The sequence below is a fragment of the Scomber japonicus genome, chromosome 3 (genome assembly GCF_027409825.1).
Source record: "Scomber japonicus isolate fScoJap1 chromosome 3, fScoJap1.pri, whole genome shotgun sequence".
Taxonomy (NCBI): domain Eukaryota; kingdom Metazoa; phylum Chordata; class Actinopteri; order Scombriformes; family Scombridae; genus Scomber; species Scomber japonicus.
In genome coordinates, this window is record NC_070580.1 from 19,916,326 (window position 1) to 19,936,398 (window position 20,073).

Below are 20,073 nucleotides of genomic sequence, written 5' to 3' on the forward strand. Positions count from 1 at the left end.
TATGGTGTCAGGTAGGAATAGAGTGGTCTTACTCTCCTTCAGCTGATTCTGTTTAAAAGATATGGGCCGTCAAATATGTCTTGTGCACTTGTGATAACCATCCCTACGATGGGATTGGTTGTCCCTGTGTTATTTTAATGGGGAAAAATAAAACATGTATACTGTTTTAAAAATATATGTTTAGTTTAATTGAAATACAACAACCTAACACATCCCCTGCACCAAGAGAACATAAACAGGAAAAATCATTCCATTAAGTGCCTTTTTTGTCCTTATATGACAATGTTGTTAATTTTCATCTCTCTGACTGCTCTGAGTTTCACATCTGAAGGAGTTTGCTATCTTAAAAGAAAGAAAGAACTAGATATATCACACAAAATAGGAAGAAAGAAAAAAGAAAAAGACCTACCTAACTATCGCTCTCTCTTCATACTTTTTAATGATAATGATTGTTTTATTATAAAATTGTAAAAAGTCCAGAAGAGAAACATTGAAGAGTTGGATATTTACATTTTCACATGAAAAACACTAAACGTCCTCTCACCTCAATGTCAAGCAGTTTACTCCAGAAATTACCTCTTAAGTAACATCTCACCTAAATTCTGAAACTTTCAGTACCAAAACTTTTTAACCACACCCTCTAGATCTGATGAATGTGACGACCAACCCCGCTCTCCCCTACCTAATGACTGTATATATATTAGAAATACACCAAATTAAATTGAGATTAACAACAAAACACAAATAATTGTTACATTAGAATGTCGTTATATTGTCTTTACCTTAAACTGCACTAAGACTTTTACTGAGATTAATTGAGTTGATAAAGAGCATTCCTAAGAAATAGGCTTTGCTACATTAACTTCCATTTCCGGTAAAACAAGTTAACTTTTTTTTCAGTTTGAAGACGTAGACGCGACGTAACCACGCCCTGTGCGGGGTGACGTCAGTGGGAGTGTCTAAACAAAGGGCAGCAGAAGGGACTCCACAATGGGAGGTTCGTGTCTTTCTTTAACTCAAAATAACGCTTGTTAAACCCTGTAGTTAGTTTTCTTTTTTAATATTTTAACCAGTGGGTCCATTTAACCACAGCACTAATGCTTTGTCAACGACACGCCTCATTGCAAATCTTCTTTGACGTTTCCCAAAAGTTTCTTAACAGCGCTGTTTGGAGGAGAGTGACCCTTACTTTTCAGTTTGCTGTCAACCTCATTTTAACCATAAGTTAAATGCCCCTAAAAGTGTCCCCTCCCCGCAAATTACCGATCCTCCATGTCCTCAAACTCTTCTCCTGCCACAGTTTAACGAAAGGCAGGAGATCATGTCAAATTTCCGTTCAGTAGCCTGTATGTGTATGCAAAAGCTAGTCGTTATCAAACAGTGTGTTGAGAATTAACATGTACTTTTTGTGTGAAACTTCTCTGTGGACAGACAGTTTTCTTGAACAGCTGATAGAGGACAGCGCCTTCCTCAAAGCTGAGAGGAGACTGGACACAGAGCTGGTGGATAAACTCATCCTGCAGCTCAACAGAATCTACCCACAAATACTGTCAGACAAGGAGGCCACCAAGGTCTGTTCTCTCTCTCTCTCACACACACACAAACACACACGCTGCTTCACTGTCTTCTTGGTCGCATGTATTGTCATTCATGCAGCAAAATTTCCTTATTGGATTATTATTATTACTGTATTTATTTATGTATTCACTTCTAAGCAGCATCATTCATGTGTTTTTCTATGTAAAATCTCAAACTGAAAAGTAAAAAGTAAGCTGTCACATAAACATAATGATGGAAGATGCACAGTAGCTCTGAATTGTAAAAGATATTTAAAAAAAGTATGAAATAGCACAATATGAGCACAGTTTTCAAGGATAATATCAGAAGGATAATATGCAAGTACCTTAAATTTAGTCTTAACAGCATTTAAGTAAATGTACTTAGTAACGTCCCATCACACACACACACACACACACACACACACACACACACACACACACACACACACACTATGATTCAAACACTGTTCTAGATTTAAGAACTATACAGTTGTGTGAAAACCATGAAGAAACACTTTAATATGAACCAATGAAAATGATTTCTAAAATAATGTATTCATTCTGATCTTGGCAAACCATCCGCATGCAAGCCTTTTTGTCAGTAATCACCCCAGGAAATATATTTTCCTTTTGGGGATCCGATTTGTTATGTTAAATTTGCTGTTTTTGTTATCCAGTTCAGAAACTTGGACGTGCCTGCTAGTGTTCGAGTGGGGGAGCTTCTGGCACACCTGCGGGGAAAAGGCGAGGAAGCATGCAAGGAATTTTACAGAGCTCTTCACCTGCATGTAGAGGAGGTATACTACAGCTTACCCACACGACTCCGCCTCAGAGGTTAGTCCCCAAAAGCATATATCATGTATTATCCCAGTGAGATATTTATTCCTGATTATAGAATGGATTATGCACATATATAGTTGTATTATAGCATGTTCTACACACACAAATCCTGTCTGTCTTGCCTCCAGATTCCTTAGATCCACTCGCATATCCACGTGTGTGCCAACAGAGACATGTTATGAACGACAGAGGTAAAATTTTACTGTAAAAGATGTAGCCTATGCATTGTCAACAATTTTGATTGTAGTGATGGAGGTTAAATGTTTTGCAACAACAAATAAAAATACTTGGGCGGGTGGTTGGTTGGTTGGTTGGTTGGTTGGAGCACATGCCACGTGCGCAACCGACCCGGGTTCGAGTCCTGGCTGCAGGTCCTTTGCGGCATGTCACACGCCCCTCTCTCTCCCATGTTTCCTGTCTGTCTACTGCTGAATAAAGAAATGAAATGAATGAATGAAATCAGTGATAACCTTCTAAATCAAACAACTAATTGCCAGTGATGAAAACTATCCAGGCTAAAAGTGTCTGATAGTTATGTAGCGCTGACAAACACAACAGAGAATTTATTTACATTGTTTTGCATTTACCTCTCTCCAGGTCCCCTCTTCTTTCTGGGCTGTTTCAGCTTTGCAGTTGGAATGGCTTTACTCTATTACTACAGTGGTGAGTGGAAAGGTTTTTTATTTAAACCATACTTAAAGGTAGAATATGTAGAATGAGCAGAACAACGCCATCTAATGTCTCGAGATCGTAGTCGCAACAACCAAAAAGTAATTCCAGCAGTCGGGTTGCCAGGTCCGGTGCCGGATTTTATTTTAGCTCTAACTCTGTAAATATACCACTTTATCCACATGTCTAAGCTTTTTAGGGGAGAAAGTAGCCCTTTAGATCCACAATGTGACGCTAATTTGTCCAAATAACATCTGCTTAAAGTTTTGTTCCTGCGAATTCGGAGCCACTCAAGTTAGCCGTAGCGAGTAACGCACTTCCTGTCATTTTCACAAAATAAAACACCCGTTGCCTTTTATTATTAAGAAAACCATAACGATAGAGTTGGTGCTTTTATTTTGAAAACAGGAAGCGAACATACCCTCGCTGTGTCTCTGCTTGAAACCACCGAGGTACATTACATTGTAACGCAAGTGGGAGTAGCAGCTCTGCATGTACTGCCTAATCCTAAACACCGATTGGCTTGTGTGTGGTGTCGTCAGAAGCAGAAGAGGCTCACGGTCGTAAACATCTAGTCACGTGTACTCTGAGATGGACGCGCAGGTCAGGAAATGACGTAAACGGACCGTATATGGTTTGTTATTTGTGTTATTACATTACGAGTTGGACTAAATACATGGACATATTGAGGAAAATATTCCGGTTTTATGAAAACGGATTTCATATTTCACAAGAATGGATACTTGGCGAGCTGTACAGAAAGTCCTGAGTCATAAGATGATCGTTGTGGATAAAGGGAAGACTTTGAAGGTATGTAGGCATTATAGCTTTTCTCACTTAGCTGAGTGGCTAGCCGAGCTAATCGGTAATACTATTACGGCTGTGAGCAACCATATAAGTCGTGAGTGGTCTTGAATGAATCAGAACAATCTAAGCTTTCCAACAATGTACGGCATGAGTATATATGTTTAAGGGTTGGTGTTTAAAACATTCAGAAGACCGTGTGGCTACCTCCTAACATCCGTCCCGTCCCGTGAACGGAACAGCGTGCGTTAAGAGGTTAATGATCAAATATCAAAATCCGAATAGCGTCAGAAAGTCAACCCACTCTCCACATTTCCATTGCTACCGTTTTGATACTTCATGGTACACAAACAAATAGCATCTCATATGAAGGCTAAGACCCTGGCGAGTTCAACAGTACCACTATTATTGCGCTAAAAACTCAGTGAACCAGCAGCATACAAAGGTAAACAACCACTTATTTACAGTGACTAACAGATATTCTGTCTTACCTTCGAAGTTTTGTGATGAAAAGTTGTACTTGAGAGCAAAAAACGCTGGTTTTAGTGAGTCCAACATGGCCGTGTTTGTTTACAACTCCATTTCACCCAGTGCCAGCCTACAGTAGCTGCACCGGAACAACAGACAACCCTGGCAACCCGCAATTCCGGCCGTTAATTGGCTGGTACAATGTACACAGAACGTGTCAGAACGTCATTGTCGAACCCATCAAAAAATTTTAAAAATATTAATTCAGACTAAATATTTTTTTTTATGGAAAAGCAATACTTTCATTCTGTACCCCTCAAAACGCCCCGTGGCTGTATTATTTAAAAAAAAATATATATAGCTTTTAATAAATATTCTACATATTCAACCTTTAACATGCAATTGAGAGAGTCTGATATTATTACTATCATTAAATAGGTATGTATATCAACTCTCATGCATATGTGTTGTTGAAAACATGAGTCCACATTATGCTGCTGATTCAGTGTTAATAAGAAGCTGTTTTTGTTCTACAGAAGCTAAACTGACAAGAGGCAGCCGGGCCCTCGGCATGGCTGGTCTGGGTTTGAAAAAAAAAGCTCAGGAGGTTCTTATATGGTACACCGAAGAAAGACTCATGAAGTAAGGCGAGACTGCCTCGCACCAGGTGCTTCAGCAAAACTTCTCTAATGAATATTATTTTTTACCAAAGCACAACACACTATATCTTTTCATGGGCTCAATACTAATTTTGTACACAGTTGTATATATTACTTTGTTTGTGATCAGAAAATGAGAAAGATGGGGCATATTTGGAGCTACATTTGTCACTTAGTGCTTGTATTTCCTCTTATGTTGTGCCTATTTAATTTGGGTTAAAGGGATGAATAAACTCAAGGGATGAACATATTAAAATTACAAACAAGGAGATTGAACAAGTTGTTCTCACTACAATCTTCAGATGTGGAAAGCAGCTTTTACAAACCAGTTTATCAAGAAAAACCCAAAATTAGGCATTTTAAATAACTCAGTATTAACAGTTGGAGGTAACTCGTAACTACATAGGTTTAGCCTTTTTACATCACAACAGGATAATAGCTAGTTGATCAGTATATATTGCAGCCATATAATAATATCCCTTAATTGCACAAAGCACTTGGATTGTCAGTGCTTGCTTACACTTTGTTATCAAGACTAGTCAGATTTAGTTTCTATCTTTATATTTGAGTAAAAACAACAATGTGTTTCTGTTCAGTGTGCTGAACCATGTATATTACTTTGGGTAATGAAGAGGTTCGTTTTGTTTTCCGTTTCAATGTACATCAAGTTGAAACAATAAAGGACTGTCCAAGAGCTGCACGCCTTTAGGCTGAGCTCATAGTAGACCATGGGCGCCATCTTGTGGTTTAAACAGGAACTACATCACCAAACAGTCTGGCTTGTGTTGGCGACTCAAAACTAAAATTGAACGGCTCATATTTTCACATTAAATACCTCTTATCATTTGAACTGACGCCAATAAAATCAGGCTGTGGTTGTATGTTTATGCCTCAGATAATAGTTTATAGTGAGTTCCCAACCAATGATATCCCTCTCTGCCGGCGCGGTGCATTATGGGTAGCGTTACGAGCAAACTAAAATCATACAAATGTCGGAATAATGATCGTATTCATGCCGCGAATCAATCTTCTTTTTAATTTTACAGTACACATACGGTAGTTTTGTATGGTATTGATTAGAGTAGAAGAGTTGCACCATAAATGGAACTTACAGTCGTAGTCGGTGTATATATAGTGACGCAGTAGTAGGAGTGTACTGTGTTGTATGAAAGGAGAGAAGGTTAGCACTCCCCTTGACAAGGATGGAATTGGCCCTAGTGGCCTGCAACACATATACGGTTAAGGCACTGCCACCTACTTCGTGGCATCTCTAACCAATTTTTTCCCCCCCTCATGGCAATGTTAACCTTTACTGAACTGTATCGTGCTTTATTTACTTTACTCTAGACTCATTGTTTTCACCATGTCATTAAAGACAGGAAGCTTGCCTGAATAGTTTCCAGTGCCTTTGCTTACACTGGGCCAAGCAGGATGAAAACTTTTCTATTTCCTGTTGTTCTGTAATGTTTGGCCTACTTCTGGATGCATGGTTCTGTTGCACACAAGCAGTCAACTCAGTTCTAAAGAAAAAGTACATATAACTCTTTATAAAGTCCACCCCCAATTATTGATAGATCTAGTATTTTAAGTTGTGTGGATATTTGTTTTGTTCTTATTGTGCCTTTTTGCCAACTGTATGTTGATAAAAAAATTCTGATAAACCTATTTTAAATAAAAAGTCAGGTGGTAAATTAATTTACCCCAGAATGAAACAGGTGTATAACATTCACATGGTTTTTCTCAGGCTGTTTAACAATTTCACTAAAATGTATAACTTAGCCTCTGATCATAAGTTATCATAATGGTGCTTTGTTAAACTGGTATGGAGGTTTATCTTCAGAAGCACCTAAACATATTTTTACAGTGCATGGCTTTGTTGTTGTTGTTCATTGTACTTAAGTTAACCTGACAACTAGTTACATTTTGTGTACTTGTGTAAAATGCCTTGAATTTTGAAGTGCCATTATTTGTATAATCAAAACATTTTATCTTTGGACAATAAAGATATATGCATTATCAATAAGCAAGACATTTTTTCACTTTGTGGTTTTATTATAAAAGATAGTCACAGTGTGTATATAGTGGAAGACGTTTCTGTCCTTGAAAAACTGCCATAAAAAAAGCATAAAAATAACAACAGAACACTATACTATACATACTTCATTGAACAGACACTTAAAGGCATTACATACAAATCAACTTATACACATACTAGACTTTACATAGCACTTGAAATTGAATCTTTAGGTCCATTCCATCAATCGAGTGAGGTTTAAAAGATTGTAAACTGTATATTGATGCAATGATAAAGCTATTATGTCTATGTAATATCTCGTGCAGCAGGAGGCAAAGATGGTTCCTCATACACCCATGATTGTGACACTCATTGTAAATCAGTATGATGATGACATGCAAAGAGAGGAAAGCCTCTGCAAACCTCACTGAGTAGGGAAAAATTCAGTTTTGGGGTAAAGCTGGGTCATTGCTTACTTTTTTCTAAACAATATGTAAGAATACATTTGGCTTAAGCTGAGATACAGATTTTTTGGGGTGACTGACACAGTATTTCTCCTGATATGTTAAGTTATTTGCATCAGTAACCTGAGCATGATAGGAGGTAATTGCCGAATGAAATAAAAACTGAACATTAATAAGTTGTTCAAAGGCATAGTTGGAGAAAGAAAACCTCTAACACACATACATGAAAAGACAACATTAGGCTCATCCATTCAACTCTTACAGAGCAGACAATGTCATTTGATTCTTAGGGAGTGTCTGGTCTCCTCCAGCCTGGTAGGTCGAATTACAGAACAAATGCACCTGCATATTTTTCAAGAGCCTTTAGTGAATGAATGTCTTGTCCATGTGTGCAAAAAGTCACACAGCGGTCCATTCTGACTGAGGTGATCATCAGGCATCATGAAGAAGGGTTTGGTTCAAGCACTTTGGGGAGGCTGCTGGACACCGAAGGCTGTGATGAAGACGTTGACCACGACTATGACAAAGACAAAGGCAGTGGCGGTGTTCTCCAAGATGTTCAGCTTATAGTGCGTGCTTTCATCATTCAGGTTCCACTTAACTGGAAAGAAATCATGAAAACAACACACACTGAGTTTTGCTTTCTTAACTGGAATGACCGTCACTACCCACACGAGGGAGCAATGCAGAGTTTCCTGTCAGATTAGCATTGAGGCAATCATTACTGAACACATGATATAAATTAATGACATCTGACAGTATCGCCCTCAGGTGAATAATTAACTTGCTCATTCATATCGACATTACATGCCTCGCTGTTCTCAAAAAGATATGAGGACCTTATTTTTTAGGCGAGGTTAAGTTCTGCATTTTTGGTAAAACTCCTATGACATAATATAAATTCCTGGTGGTCAAGAGTGTTTTTTAAAATTAGAAACAGCTGATGGCAGAGGCAATGAAAGGAGTCTCTTCCTGTTTGTGACTAAACTCTGCTCTCTATTACAGTAGTGCTCTCTGTTTGGATAAGATACTGGGGCTGTGGAGCAGACAGCACGCAACTCTCCAAGAAGACAAACTGTACTGAGAGGCTCAGTTCTTCCAATTCACCAATCCAATACATTATTCATGAGACATTTGTATAGAGTCTATTTAAAATAGTATGGTTCAGATTCATGAGCTCAAGTAAGTAAAAATTTTGAGCTTATGAAAAAATTTAAGCTAAACTGAAGTCTTGGTTGTATATGACAGTGTAAATCCACGAAAACTGTAAAACTGAGAAGCTGCAGAAAACCAACTTTTTTTCCAAATAATTTTTAATGATTTTTTAACAAAAAAAGGTTTGAAAACCACCAGGGTACTAACATCACTCTTACCTATAAAAATGAGCATAACTCCCACTATGATTTGCAGGATGAGGGAGATGCTAATTAGAGTGATGAGGGGCACGTAGAAAGAGAAGCTTGGTCCTTGCCCCAGCACCGCTTTCAACTGTGAAGCATTAGCCATCAGTAGAGCCACATCCAGCATGCTCTCTGCTGCGCTCTTCTTGTTGGCATAATGGTTCATGTTCAGAGGTCTCTGAGGCCTCCTCCCATTGCCTCGCAACGGCGCCTGAAAAACAAAACGCTCACATCATGACATATAAGTGATGACTGACAATGTGATATTATTACAGTGTTTCCCATTAATTATATAGACTGTAGCGGCCTGCCATACTCTAATTTGTGCCGCCACAGTCTCACAGTGAGCTAAACATGTCTGTACACGGTATTAGGCATGGGCCGGTTACCAGTTTCAAGGTATACCACGGTATGAAAAAGTCACAGTTTCAAAACCACTAAAATTTTCCTTCATACCGTTCCTGCGGTATGAGCAGGTTTTTTTTTAATGTGACGTCTCGTCAGAGAGAAAGTGGAGGTCCCTCAGGTCGTGTGCAGCTGCAGTGTAAAATTGTATGTGTACATTTTAGGATTGATTTTTAAATTTTAACTTTAGTTTAAAATCATTAAATGAGCTAGCTCCATCTTACTTGTCAGATCTTTTAGTGGCACATGTACCTCTACGTGCTCTCAGGTCTGCTTACCAGTCGCTTTTAGTTGTGCCCAGATCCAGGCTAAAGCTCAGGGCAGACCGGGCTTTTTCAGTTATACCCCCAAACTCTGGAACGAGCTGCCTCTGCATGTCAGACTGTCCACCTCACTGCATTTTTTTAAAATCGCTTAAAACACATTTTTATTCTTTGGCTTTTAACTCAGTATGAGAATTGTCATTTCTGCCTGTTTCCACCAGTTTGTGTTCTTGCTGTGTTGTTTTTATGTTATTGATTGTATAGCACTTTGGTCAACGGCTGTTGTTTTAAATCTGCTTTATAAATACATTTGATTTGATTTGAGTTAAGATATATCAACATATTTTCAAACGAGATATATCGGACGAGACGTTATCTTCTTTTGTATGGATTATATTGTTGAATTACTGAATTAAATTGTGACAATTTCCCACCGTCTCTGACTTTGCTGCACTCAGGGTTCAGCTCCGCCCCACTGAGACAGAGGAGAGGAGCAGCTAACGTTAGCCTCTGCTGCTGTATGCTGTCACTTCTCGTCATGTTGCTCTCCTCTGCTCTCAGAGAGTCTGTTCAATGCAGGAATACTACTACTTTACTTCATCTCGCTGTTCACTATAAAAGGTCAGGACAATGAATAGGCAGTTCCTCAGTAAGCGGCTACAGGACGCTGTTATTAGCAGCTGTGGTCGAGCAACCTAGAGAGTGAATGAAGAGAGAGAGCGCTGATAGTAAGGAAGCCAGTAATTCAGATCAATAAAACGTTATTTTATGGTTGTTTTACAGCAGTTACGTTCAACAGCACAAATAAACTTCCCCACACACCTCCACTCAACCCTGCAGCTCAGCCTCAAACCTCTGAATATGAAACACCTGTGTGCCGTTTAAAACACAGCAGCAGCATTATGCTGCTGTAGTTGGTTCAGTTTTAAAAAGTCTTAATGAGAAATCTTCATTTCCATCTGTAAAATAAATCAACTCCACGTCTACGTCATCTGGAAGTTGAGTCTTTTATTAATCAGCAAAAACAGTTTGTTTAGTCATTAGAAGAAACACAATGTAGAAAAAGATATTTACTGAAACAGTATTTAATATGTTCATAAGTATAGGTACGAAATAACCTCTTAATTTTGCTCTCCGAGTGCACCACAATGATGCATTTGACTTAAAAATGTACAAGATTTTCTTCTGGGGGAGCATGCACAAAAATGTACAAAATTGTCTTATGGTGGAGCATGCCCCTGGACCCCCCTAGAGGGTCAGACTGAGAACCTACCACCATAGCCCCTCAAAATTCTGTGGGAAAAACACCGTATTACCATACATCCATTTTCAGCTTCAAGCAGTGGATGACTTCCACACTGACATTCATGTTAATTCATCCATGATTGTAGATATCAGATATCAGACTCTATGACTTTTTAAAATAATCTCTCAAGTATCTTTAAATCCACTTATTCTAGTTGGGAACTCAGCAGCACTTCAATACACTTGATGCGTTTATCATCAGATGGTTTCCATGACAGAAAACAAAACTCTTTCCTCACAATAACATTCATGCTGCAAATACACCTTCTAACATCCTGTTTTTTGAAAATCCCCATCCTGAAATTTGCGAAAATGTGGAATTTAAAAAATGACTTCATGTTTAAGAAAATGAAACTACTCTTCTGCTATTAAATTGTTTTTTGTTATGAATGAATGCTGGCTGGAATGTATGTTTCACCTTCACAGGAAATTCATAGCTTGATATGTACAAACTTTTTTTGCAGGATCTTAAATTCCCACATATTACAGAGGTGTATCAGCACAAACAGGGATATTTTTCCATCAAAGCTAACAGTCCAACAGAAATTAAAATTATGACACAACTTATTTCAAAATAAACACAAATGTAACAACAAGAAGTATGAAATTAAAATGACTTTGTGGGGAAATTACTCAGTATGTATCTGCAGTGTGAATGTGAGGAGTACGTGTTTAAATCACTTTTTGGGTTCAGATGTTTGAACTTCACTTAAACCCAACTCTATAAAACAACTGTATGTGCAAACTCTGTGGTGATGTGGGTACCTAGAATGGGAAGTGTTCAGTATGATTGTAAAAAATTAGTCCAGATTTGTGCAATCAGAATGTTTTCTAGCTTTTTATGTGAAACATATTAAGGAAGTGAAAGTGTTCAGCAGCTGAATTCAAACAGGAACACACACAACCTACATGTCACTGAGCTTGTTTCAGTAAAAGCATCTAAAAATTTGACAAGCCACATCCTTTTTAGCTGACGAGGTCATATATTTGAAACACAGGATGACAAAAAAGGCCTCCACCCAAATACAATGGAAAACGTAAGTGAAAGACACTTCACCACACACAAAGACCACAGTCTACAGACACATCTATTACGTGTCAAAGCACACGTACAATACTTAGCAACCTCACACACTCATAGATAAGCTATTCAATATCATTTTCTAGATAAATAAACAAAAACATGAAATACATACTGTATGGAATATTTTGGAGAGTCAAAGGAAGCAGAACTTATCTACCCAGACAGATGTCTTGCAATGCTAAGATTTCCTTCCTTTTTGTGGAACTGCAAACCATTTCTCTTGTTTTTCTCAGAGGTGAAATCAGCATGTGCTCAAGACCTCATTTAAACACATGCTTAAACATTACATCACAGAAAACTATGTTTAGTCTAGTGCAAGCGGCAGTGGAATTTAGGTTGGCTGGCTGAATTAGGTTAAACTCTGTGTGCCACTGCTGAAAACCTGCCATGCGACAGAGGAAAAAGATGGTTTAGTGGTAGACCACATGATGAGCATCTTCATGTTTTTTGTAATATCCTTCTATCCACTTCATCTTCTTCCTCTTTGAGTTCTGCTTTCTGAGATCTTTTTCATCTATTTTTAAGGTCCTGGGGAAGAAGTTCTTCCATGACTTCTTAGAAACCTTGAGTTCTGTTGCTGCTGTTGGCCTGTAAAGCTTAATGAGGAACTGTCTGTAACATGATTGTTGCCACTTACACGTTTTTGTCTGACGGAGAGAATTAAATTCCTACTGTATACTACATGATGTATTTATGAGTTGATATACTGTACATCACTGCCATATTTATCTATTCACTTTCGGGAGATGCTTGCTACCAACCATGATGAGATAAAGTAAAAGTTGTAATGACTTGTAATAATTTAAGAACTTTAAGATCTGTAGGATTCACATTCTTAAATATGCCTTAAAACAACAGCCAGGTGCCAAAATGAAAACTGAAACAGGTTTTACTGTCTGTTATCATTCCCCTTGTTCACATTGAGATCTAAAGGATTTGCTCCCACTGAGCTTACAATGTAATTGACAGGAGACAAAATCCAGTCCTTATTCTGAGAAAAAAAAAGAAGCCATATATGAGTCAAATTCCATAATTACAGTCTTTTGTGTAAAACATTCCTTCTTTGTCTCTGGACAGACAGTGCTTTCCTGTTCACTGGAAGAAAACATGGAGGGGCCATAAAAGCACAGTAACTTTGGAAGATTTTACTAATTTGGACAGCCAAAGCATGACATTATCTTCAAATAAACTTTAAGTACATTTTTGCACAAAAGGAGGGCTTTGAATTTTGAACAGGAGGAATGATTATAAAAAAAACATATGGCAATTTTCATTTGGACCCCTGGCCATTGTTTAGGAACAGACTTAAGTTGCTGATTGATATCAATATGACCACGGTATTCATTGTTTTTTCAGATAATTGTATTCTTGTCAGGGTGGAAAAATGTCTGAAGCAGCAGAAAATTCTGAATTACCTTTTTTCCACCATTTAGCTGTTACACAAAGCAGAATAAAAACATTTGGTAATTCTGCTTTCAGCCCCAGATCCGCTGGAACAACCTTCCACTGAATTTTCAGATTCTGTGGAAGGTCGGAACCGCCACGTCCGATTGTCCGACTTCGACCCTGAACACACCTGCAGACCGCCACCCCTCTGCTGCTGTATATCCCACTTGCGTCTACAGTCAAGCTTACAGTGATATTAACTTGAAGGCAAACAAACATGGACCGCTCGCTAAAACGTTAATCTTCATCATCTGAAGCGGAACAGGCTCAGAAAGAAAAACAACGTAGCCTGAAAGGCCTCAAACAGCAGCGCCAGAGATGTCAACATTAATAACGTTAATCCTCAGACAGGTAGTAATATTACTACAGTGAAGCAGCCGTGCGAAAACAAGTTTCAGGCTGACTGGTTCAGAATATACCCCCGGCTCTAACTTAACAATGGTCAAATGAGCTGCTTGACTTGTAAAATGTACGGTACTGCGCGTTTTATCAGCTGATGTTACAAAACGTCAACTACTCAGACGTTTCTCATATGGCAGACATGAAAAAAAGCGCGAAGCAGATTCAACAAAAAACGTAAAGGCTAACACTGTTGAAGCTGCAGTCACTCTCTTCCAAATCATATAGTGCAGAGAATATAATTACATCACTAGTATACAATACTATATAATCTATAATACTATAAAATATAGTTCAGAGAATATAATTACATAACTATATAATACTATAATCTATAATACTATAAAATATAGTTTAGAGAATATAACTACTACTTAACTATATAATACTATATAACTTCTAATTACAATATAATATAGTTCAGTGAATACCTTAACTATATAATACATATTCACTGGCCTCTTCATTAGGTAGGCTACACCTGTGCAATGCAACAACCGAATATTTTGTCCACCCCATTAACATACACGAGGAGGGCACAATATTATGAACCCATGTCAATATAATAATAATAATAATAATAATAATAATAATAATAATAATAATGCACCCCAGCATGCCACCACCACTTAGTACGACCTCAGTAATAAACATAACGTAGAATTATCACCTTTCTAGCGATGTCAACAAAAGCTGAACATTTTTGTAGATTGTAAATAATTAATTATATATTTATAATTAACTATATAATAACTAAAACTCATCAATGCTTTATTATTATGTACTAGTTTATTTATGATCACAATTATTTATTCATTCTTCATTAACATTTTACTGATTAAAATCTATTTTGTGTGTATTTAACATTCTTTCTTTCATTTTCATTCATTTTTTTTTTTTTTTTTGCTTTTTAGTTATGTTAATGTATATCGGTCTCTTAAATTCATTTTTAACATCCCACGTTTTATCACTAGCTTGCAAAGCACTTTAAATTGCATTTAATTTGTTAGACAAGTGCAATTTAAATACAAGTTTGAATGACTGAATGACTGATAGCTATAATTACATTGCACTTGTGCTATGCATGCACTACATTTGTATAATAACCTACCAGACAGAGTTAAAGAGTGGCGATTTAAAGCTGGCTTTAGCATTCCTCAATGTGTAAACCATTTGTAAAATCCATATTGGATTGGGTAACTTTGCCGAGTTGATCCACTTGAATATCTTCACTGAGTAATGATTGGTCACCACATAGTCTGTATCATCTGCCATTGTGTGTTAGCCGACCCTCGACAGTAGCAGACGGTCTCCTCGCTAACAGGTTACTTTGGGAATAAGTAAAACTGTTAAATTAGCAGATGAAATGAGCTAATCTCAGCTAACCGGTCTCATTAGCTACAAGAGCTCAGCAGAGACATTCCTTTGGTTTTGTTGGGTAACGCCAGACAGCAGAAGGATGAAGAGGAAGAGGATAGAAACCCCTCATTTATTTCCTGAGTTAGCGACGAGTCTCACGTAGCTCGGACCGGGATATGTTCACAGAACCTGACCGGGACATTGTGTCAATGTGAGCTTAACGTAACTGAACATGAAGCTATGAACCGTGACCGTCCTTTGTGAGAGGCGCCGGAACACCGGTAACATTAGAGCCGCCTTACCTCAGCCTCCCCGTTAGGCTCAGCATCACCGGCCATCTCATAATTTTCCGTAGCCATCTTTTATGGTGTTAATAACTGCAGTATATCGCGTGAAGGTCAGTCATGGGCAGCGTGGGCTCCAAGGGTCGGTGGTCCAGCCTGTGTCGGCGGGCTAAAAAGGCACACAACAGTGTTTAAGGCTGCTGTGACGATAGGAGTGGGCAGAATAGCTGCAGAGTACCGCCCCCTGTACTATGCCATCTGGGGGAAAAGTTCGGCCAAGGCAAGGTCCCTGCTACACTGTTTACTGGCTTGTTTCCCACAATCCTGTTGAAATCTATATGTAGACGACTGACCAAGCAGTGGTTTCGCTTTGCCTTAGTTTAGCCGCTGTAGGCGTAGCTGCTCATTAACAGCCACTACATGACTCTGTACTGCCACTCTGCGGATTAACACGATATTACACGCTGGAGACTGAAAACTTTGGAAATAGGAGATGTAAATCATGCCAACCTGCAAAAACGTATTATAGGAGGTTGGGATGTCTGGAGATGCTACCAAAACAAGCTTGTTATCTCGTGACTTTGTCACAATCAGATTTTTACATACCTAATTAAAAGTATCAACGCAGCACAGACAGGTACTCCATTAAAAGTAAAAGTAATTCATTAACAACTCTGCTTAAAGTAAAAAGCAGAAGTAGGGGAGACCAAGTACGGTTGTAACACTTTTAGCAAGTTTCCCAATAAATCAGAAACCGTCTACACTAGAACAGCCAATTTGCTATATTAAAAACTTTAATGTGTCAACTACAGAAACAATGTATGAAAGTGCTTTTAAGAAATATATTCAGGTTTCAAAATGCATCTAAAGACAGTGACTCCAATGTTACAACCGTCCCAGTGTACAGAGACAGTTGTAACACATGCCAGGGACAGTTGTAACATGTCTGCAAGGCTACATAATTAAGAAATAAATAATTAATCAACAATATCCAAAAGGGTAAATATTACTCAGCATTCTTATGAAAGCAGTACAGGGTCACTTGATTTGGCCGCTGCCCTGACTGTCTTTCCCTGCTTCACTTCATCTGAAGCCCTCTCCAGCACAGGAAGTGGGACTCCCCTGTCTGCCTTCCTCTTTCTGATATTTGGCATGCTGTAAGCAAACAAGTGTTTAAACTGACTATTATCACGCAACATCTCTTAACAACTTTTTAATAATTACAACAAGCATATAATCTAGTTTATATGGGCATTTAGGTTTTTAAAGATATAAATTAAACTAAAAGAAACATGGCTAGTGAAGGCATTCACACTACTGGCTGCAAGGCGACAGGCTACAATTCATTGTGAATGGAAGCCAGCAACATGGAGCTATGCTTCTGACGCCTGACACTTTTTGCTGCATGTGTACAAATAAGCCAGCCTAAGCTAGTAATAAGCTAGTAATAAGTAATAAGACACAGTGAAGCATCAACCAATCACATTTCACCATGCCCATTTGGCTAGCTATGGTGATGTTATTATTTAGCTGATGTTATGATAACTAAGGTTAGCTTTTGTGCATCAAAAAGTGAGTACACTGCATGACACAGGGACAGTTGTAACAAGGCGTTACAACTGTCCCTGTGTCACCAGTCATGTTTCTCCCTCATGCCATAGAGCTTGACTGCTGACTAGACACATGTTAACCATTTCTATTTTTAGCTTACAAAACAGTGAATTCAGTAGTAACTGTTTGAATTCTTAGATATTTGATCTCATGACAGTATCCAAAAAATACATCTGATACAAAAATCAAAATTTTTACCTCAAAAACACACTTTTGTAGATAAATTCTCCTGAGTGCTGCAGATTTGGCTCCTTTTTTGAGGACAAGAAGACAATCTAACTGAGCTTGTTTCTGATTGGAGCAATTTGAGGTGTTACAACCGTCCTGTGTTACAACTTTACCTGGTCTCCCCTAGCAGCAGCATAAACTTAGTTAAAATGCGGAAGAAATTACTCGTGACATCCCTCTGACTGATATCTTTCTATATACGACAACATTAAATTATTAATACTGATGCATCAGCGTGTAAGCAGCATGTTGTAGCTACTGGAGGTGGAGCTAGTTTGAACTTTTTAGTTAGTTTAGCCCAATCTAGGGATCAGCCCCTCCGAAGGGTCACCAGAGGGGTCATGAGATGATTCATGGGGGCGTGAAAAGAAAAAAAAACAAAGTTCTGATACAAAAATCTGCTTTTAGACTGTTCTCTAATCTTTGATTTTTGGTGATATATTGGATCATTATAACAATTATTGAAATGAGAAGTTTAAAGGGGGAAAAAATTGCTATTTGGTGGTGAGTTTTTACAACTCATAGACATCTGAAATTAGACCACGACTACACACTGCTTTTTGTAAGATGTAAAAAGCTAGAGAGATTTCATCTTGAACAATGTGTTGTATTTTAAAACAAATACTCAAGTAAAGTACAAGTACCTCAAAATTGTACTTAAGTACAGTGTCTGAGTAAATGTACTTTGTTTCTTTCCACCATTGGTCATACTTTGACTGAACCCAGATTTGTTGTAGGATATACACCATGTAACACAACTCAAACTGACACAGCAGGCATTGTTGATCCAACTTTGAGCAACATCAAAAGTAACAGGATTTTACAGAACTAAATAAATTGATTACTACATGGGGAATATTGTAGGATAAATTCTAGTGAATTCTGACATGATTATGAGCTTCACCTTTACACCAAAGATAAATCAAAGTATTTCGGTAAATCAGACCTTTAATACCACAACAACAAGGCAAATTCCTTGTATGTGCAAACCTACTTGGCAGTAAACCTGTTTCTGAATCTGATGGACAAGCGTCCATTTTATTTTTAAATCTTACACTTTAGCAAGAAAGCATGTGTGGAAAACGCACTATATTTCGTTTCTCCCACAAATCATATCCTTAAAGATGATGTGTATTTTAAGCACAATTATTGAAACAAGCAACAGCAGCTTACTCACTGAAAGGTTTTACCCAATAAAATACATCTGGCCATTTGCAAGACACCACTTTTACTGTCACATTCATGGTTTTACATTGTAAAGAGGTCACCCATGGCCTAAACCCACAAATTACGTCTATTATTTCCACTGTTTCCCTGGTGATCTGAGTAGGTTTTGTCCCTCAAGTTTGACCCCATAGAATTGAAACTGTCCCTTTTACATTTGTCCTTTTGGAGAAAAAGAAGCCTTTTTCTGATTTCTCAGGACAGAAAATGTCAAGTGTGGCCTGCTCCATCTCTGAATTGTGTGCCAGAATCCTAAAAACAGCTTAAACTGTTTATTTTATAAATGTTTCCACTTTCGTCACTGATACAAAGTTAAAAGTATAATACTCACCCTACTTTACCCTGCAGCACTGTCTCCATAACTAAGGTATTAATGCTTCTAAGCACATGTAATATATCTAATCATCACTTTTACTATTAATTGCACTGCAAGCAAATATTATCATTTGAATTAGAAAACAAAATTTGTACTTAATTTCATTTCTATGTAAAGCTTTAGATGAAACCTTTGTCTAATGTGATGGGATATGATATAAATCCAGTGCAAGTCACAAATCCAGTAAGAAAAGCATTATAAAAGGTGTGCATATATCCAGTGTTGAGGACACTTCAACTACATGTAGTTGAACTACATAGCTTAACTACAATTTGCTGTAACTTACTGGTAGTTAAACTACATTCATATTTTGTGCTAGTATTTAAACTACTTTTTGGGTCATTTTTTGTAGTTTAACTACTCAATTTACAAACTACAATTTTGGCCAATAACATTAAATATTTTTTATAAAAGAGAGACCTATATAATATACATTTTATTTTACCATTATTATGTTCCAGAACTCTCTTTGAAAAAAGGCATGAATCATGTCATGGCATGCCAACATTGTTGTTCAAGTCACACCGATCTAGAATATGTCTACCTCTTTGTATTTTTATTACATTTTTTGTTGACTGATTTACGTTTCCGATTTACAAGTGAGTAGTGGGGAAGGATTTTCATTTTCTCTATATTACCCAACATGTCTATAGATTACCCAACATGTCTATGGTGAACCTACAGTATGTTGACCAAAAATGTCAGCTTTTTTTCTTTAGCTACGCTTCCCCAACACTGCATAAATATTACTTATGACCAGTGTTGGGGGGTAACTAGTTACATGTAATGGTGCTAATTACAAAATAAATGTAACTTATCCGTTACAGTTACTGAGAAAAAATGTGTGATTAATTTACAGTTAAAATGTTGATGATTACAAAGGATGTTACATCTGAAGTCAGACATTTAAGATTTTGATCAGGAGAGTTTTTTCCTCATTTTTTAATATTTAACATGTTACTGAATACATATATTGCTGTTTTTAATTCTTAAAAAACAATATTTTTTGTAGTTTGTAAATAAATAATGACGTGGGCTGTTTTTAAGCACACATGGGCTTAAATGGTGTCACGGTAGCAATTAAGCCCATCCCAGACTTTTTTCATAACATATCTTTATTTTATATTCCAAAATCTACATGAACTAATGAATACATTTTCAAATGAGAGATAAATCATACTTTAAAAGAAATGGTCTCCCTTATAAATCATA

General features: G+C 37.5%; 2 protein-coding genes and 1 non-coding gene across 5 annotated transcripts; 2 read left to right on the top strand and 1 right to left on the bottom strand.

The window, feature by feature from the left end:
* Nucleotides 1-963: 963 nt before the first annotated feature.
* card19 (caspase recruitment domain family, member 19) lies at nt 964-5,473 on the top strand. Its single transcript, XM_053315325.1, has 6 exons — nt 964-997; nt 1,432-1,571; nt 2,237-2,393; nt 2,528-2,590; nt 2,997-3,062; nt 4,877-5,473. The coding sequence occupies exons 1-6, from the start codon at nt 991-993 to the stop codon at nt 4,984-4,986; spliced, it is 543 nt and encodes a 180-aa protein (XP_053171300.1). The 5' UTR covers nt 964-990; the 3' UTR covers nt 4,987-5,473.
* Nucleotides 5,474-6,157: 684 nt separating this feature from the next.
* LOC128356334 (U6atac minor spliceosomal RNA) lies at nt 6,158-6,285 on the top strand. Its single transcript, XR_008321183.1, has one exon. It is a non-coding gene; the product is annotated as a U6atac minor spliceosomal RNA (small nuclear RNA).
* Nucleotides 6,286-7,041: 756 nt separating this feature from the next.
* Nucleotides 7,042-15,734, bottom strand: ninj1 (ninjurin 1). 3 transcript variants are annotated; one of them, XM_053315327.1, is made up of 3 exons: nt 15,441-15,734; nt 8,851-9,088; nt 7,042-7,994 (listed from the first exon to the last, which is right to left on the bottom strand). In XM_053315327.1, the coding sequence occupies exons 1-3, from the start codon at nt 15,495-15,497 to the stop codon at nt 7,936-7,938; spliced, it is 354 nt and encodes a 117-aa protein (XP_053171302.1). In that variant the 5' UTR covers nt 15,498-15,734; the 3' UTR covers nt 7,042-7,935. The 3 variants fall into 3 exon arrangements, with proteins under 3 accessions (XP_053171302.1, XP_053171301.1, XP_053171303.1); XM_053315326.1 differs by having other exon boundaries at nt 7,042-8,078; XM_053315328.1 differs by lacking the exon at nt 15,441-15,734 and adding an exon at nt 14,891-14,963 and having other exon boundaries at nt 7,042-8,078.
* Nucleotides 15,735-20,073: the final 4,339 nt, after the last annotated feature.

What these genes read in the sequence shown, in the direction of transcription:
- card19 (XM_053315325.1), top strand. An exon ending in CACACGACTCCGCCTCAGAG is followed by an intron (nt 2,394 to 2,527) that starts GTTAGTCCCCAA and finishes TCTTGCCTCCAG; the next exon opens with ATTCCTTAGATCCACTCGCA. An exon ending in TTTACTCTATTACTACAGTG is followed by an intron (nt 3,063 to 4,876) that starts GTGAGTGGAAAG and finishes TTTGTTCTACAG; the next exon opens with AAGCTAAACTGACAAGAGGC.
- ninj1 (XM_053315326.1), bottom strand. Translation starts at nt 15,497, where the DNA reads ATGGCTACGGAAAATTATGAGATGGCCGGTGATGCTGAGCCTAACGGG. An exon ending in AGCCTAACGGGGAGGCTGAG is followed by an intron (nt 9,089 to 15,440) that starts GTAAGGCGGCTC and finishes TTTGTTTTTCAG; the next exon opens with GCGCCGTTGCGAGGCAATGG. An exon ending in AGTTATGCTCATTTTTATAG is followed by an intron (nt 8,079 to 8,850) that starts GTAAGAGTGATG and finishes ATTTCTTTCCAG; the next exon opens with TTAAGTGGAACCTGAATGAT.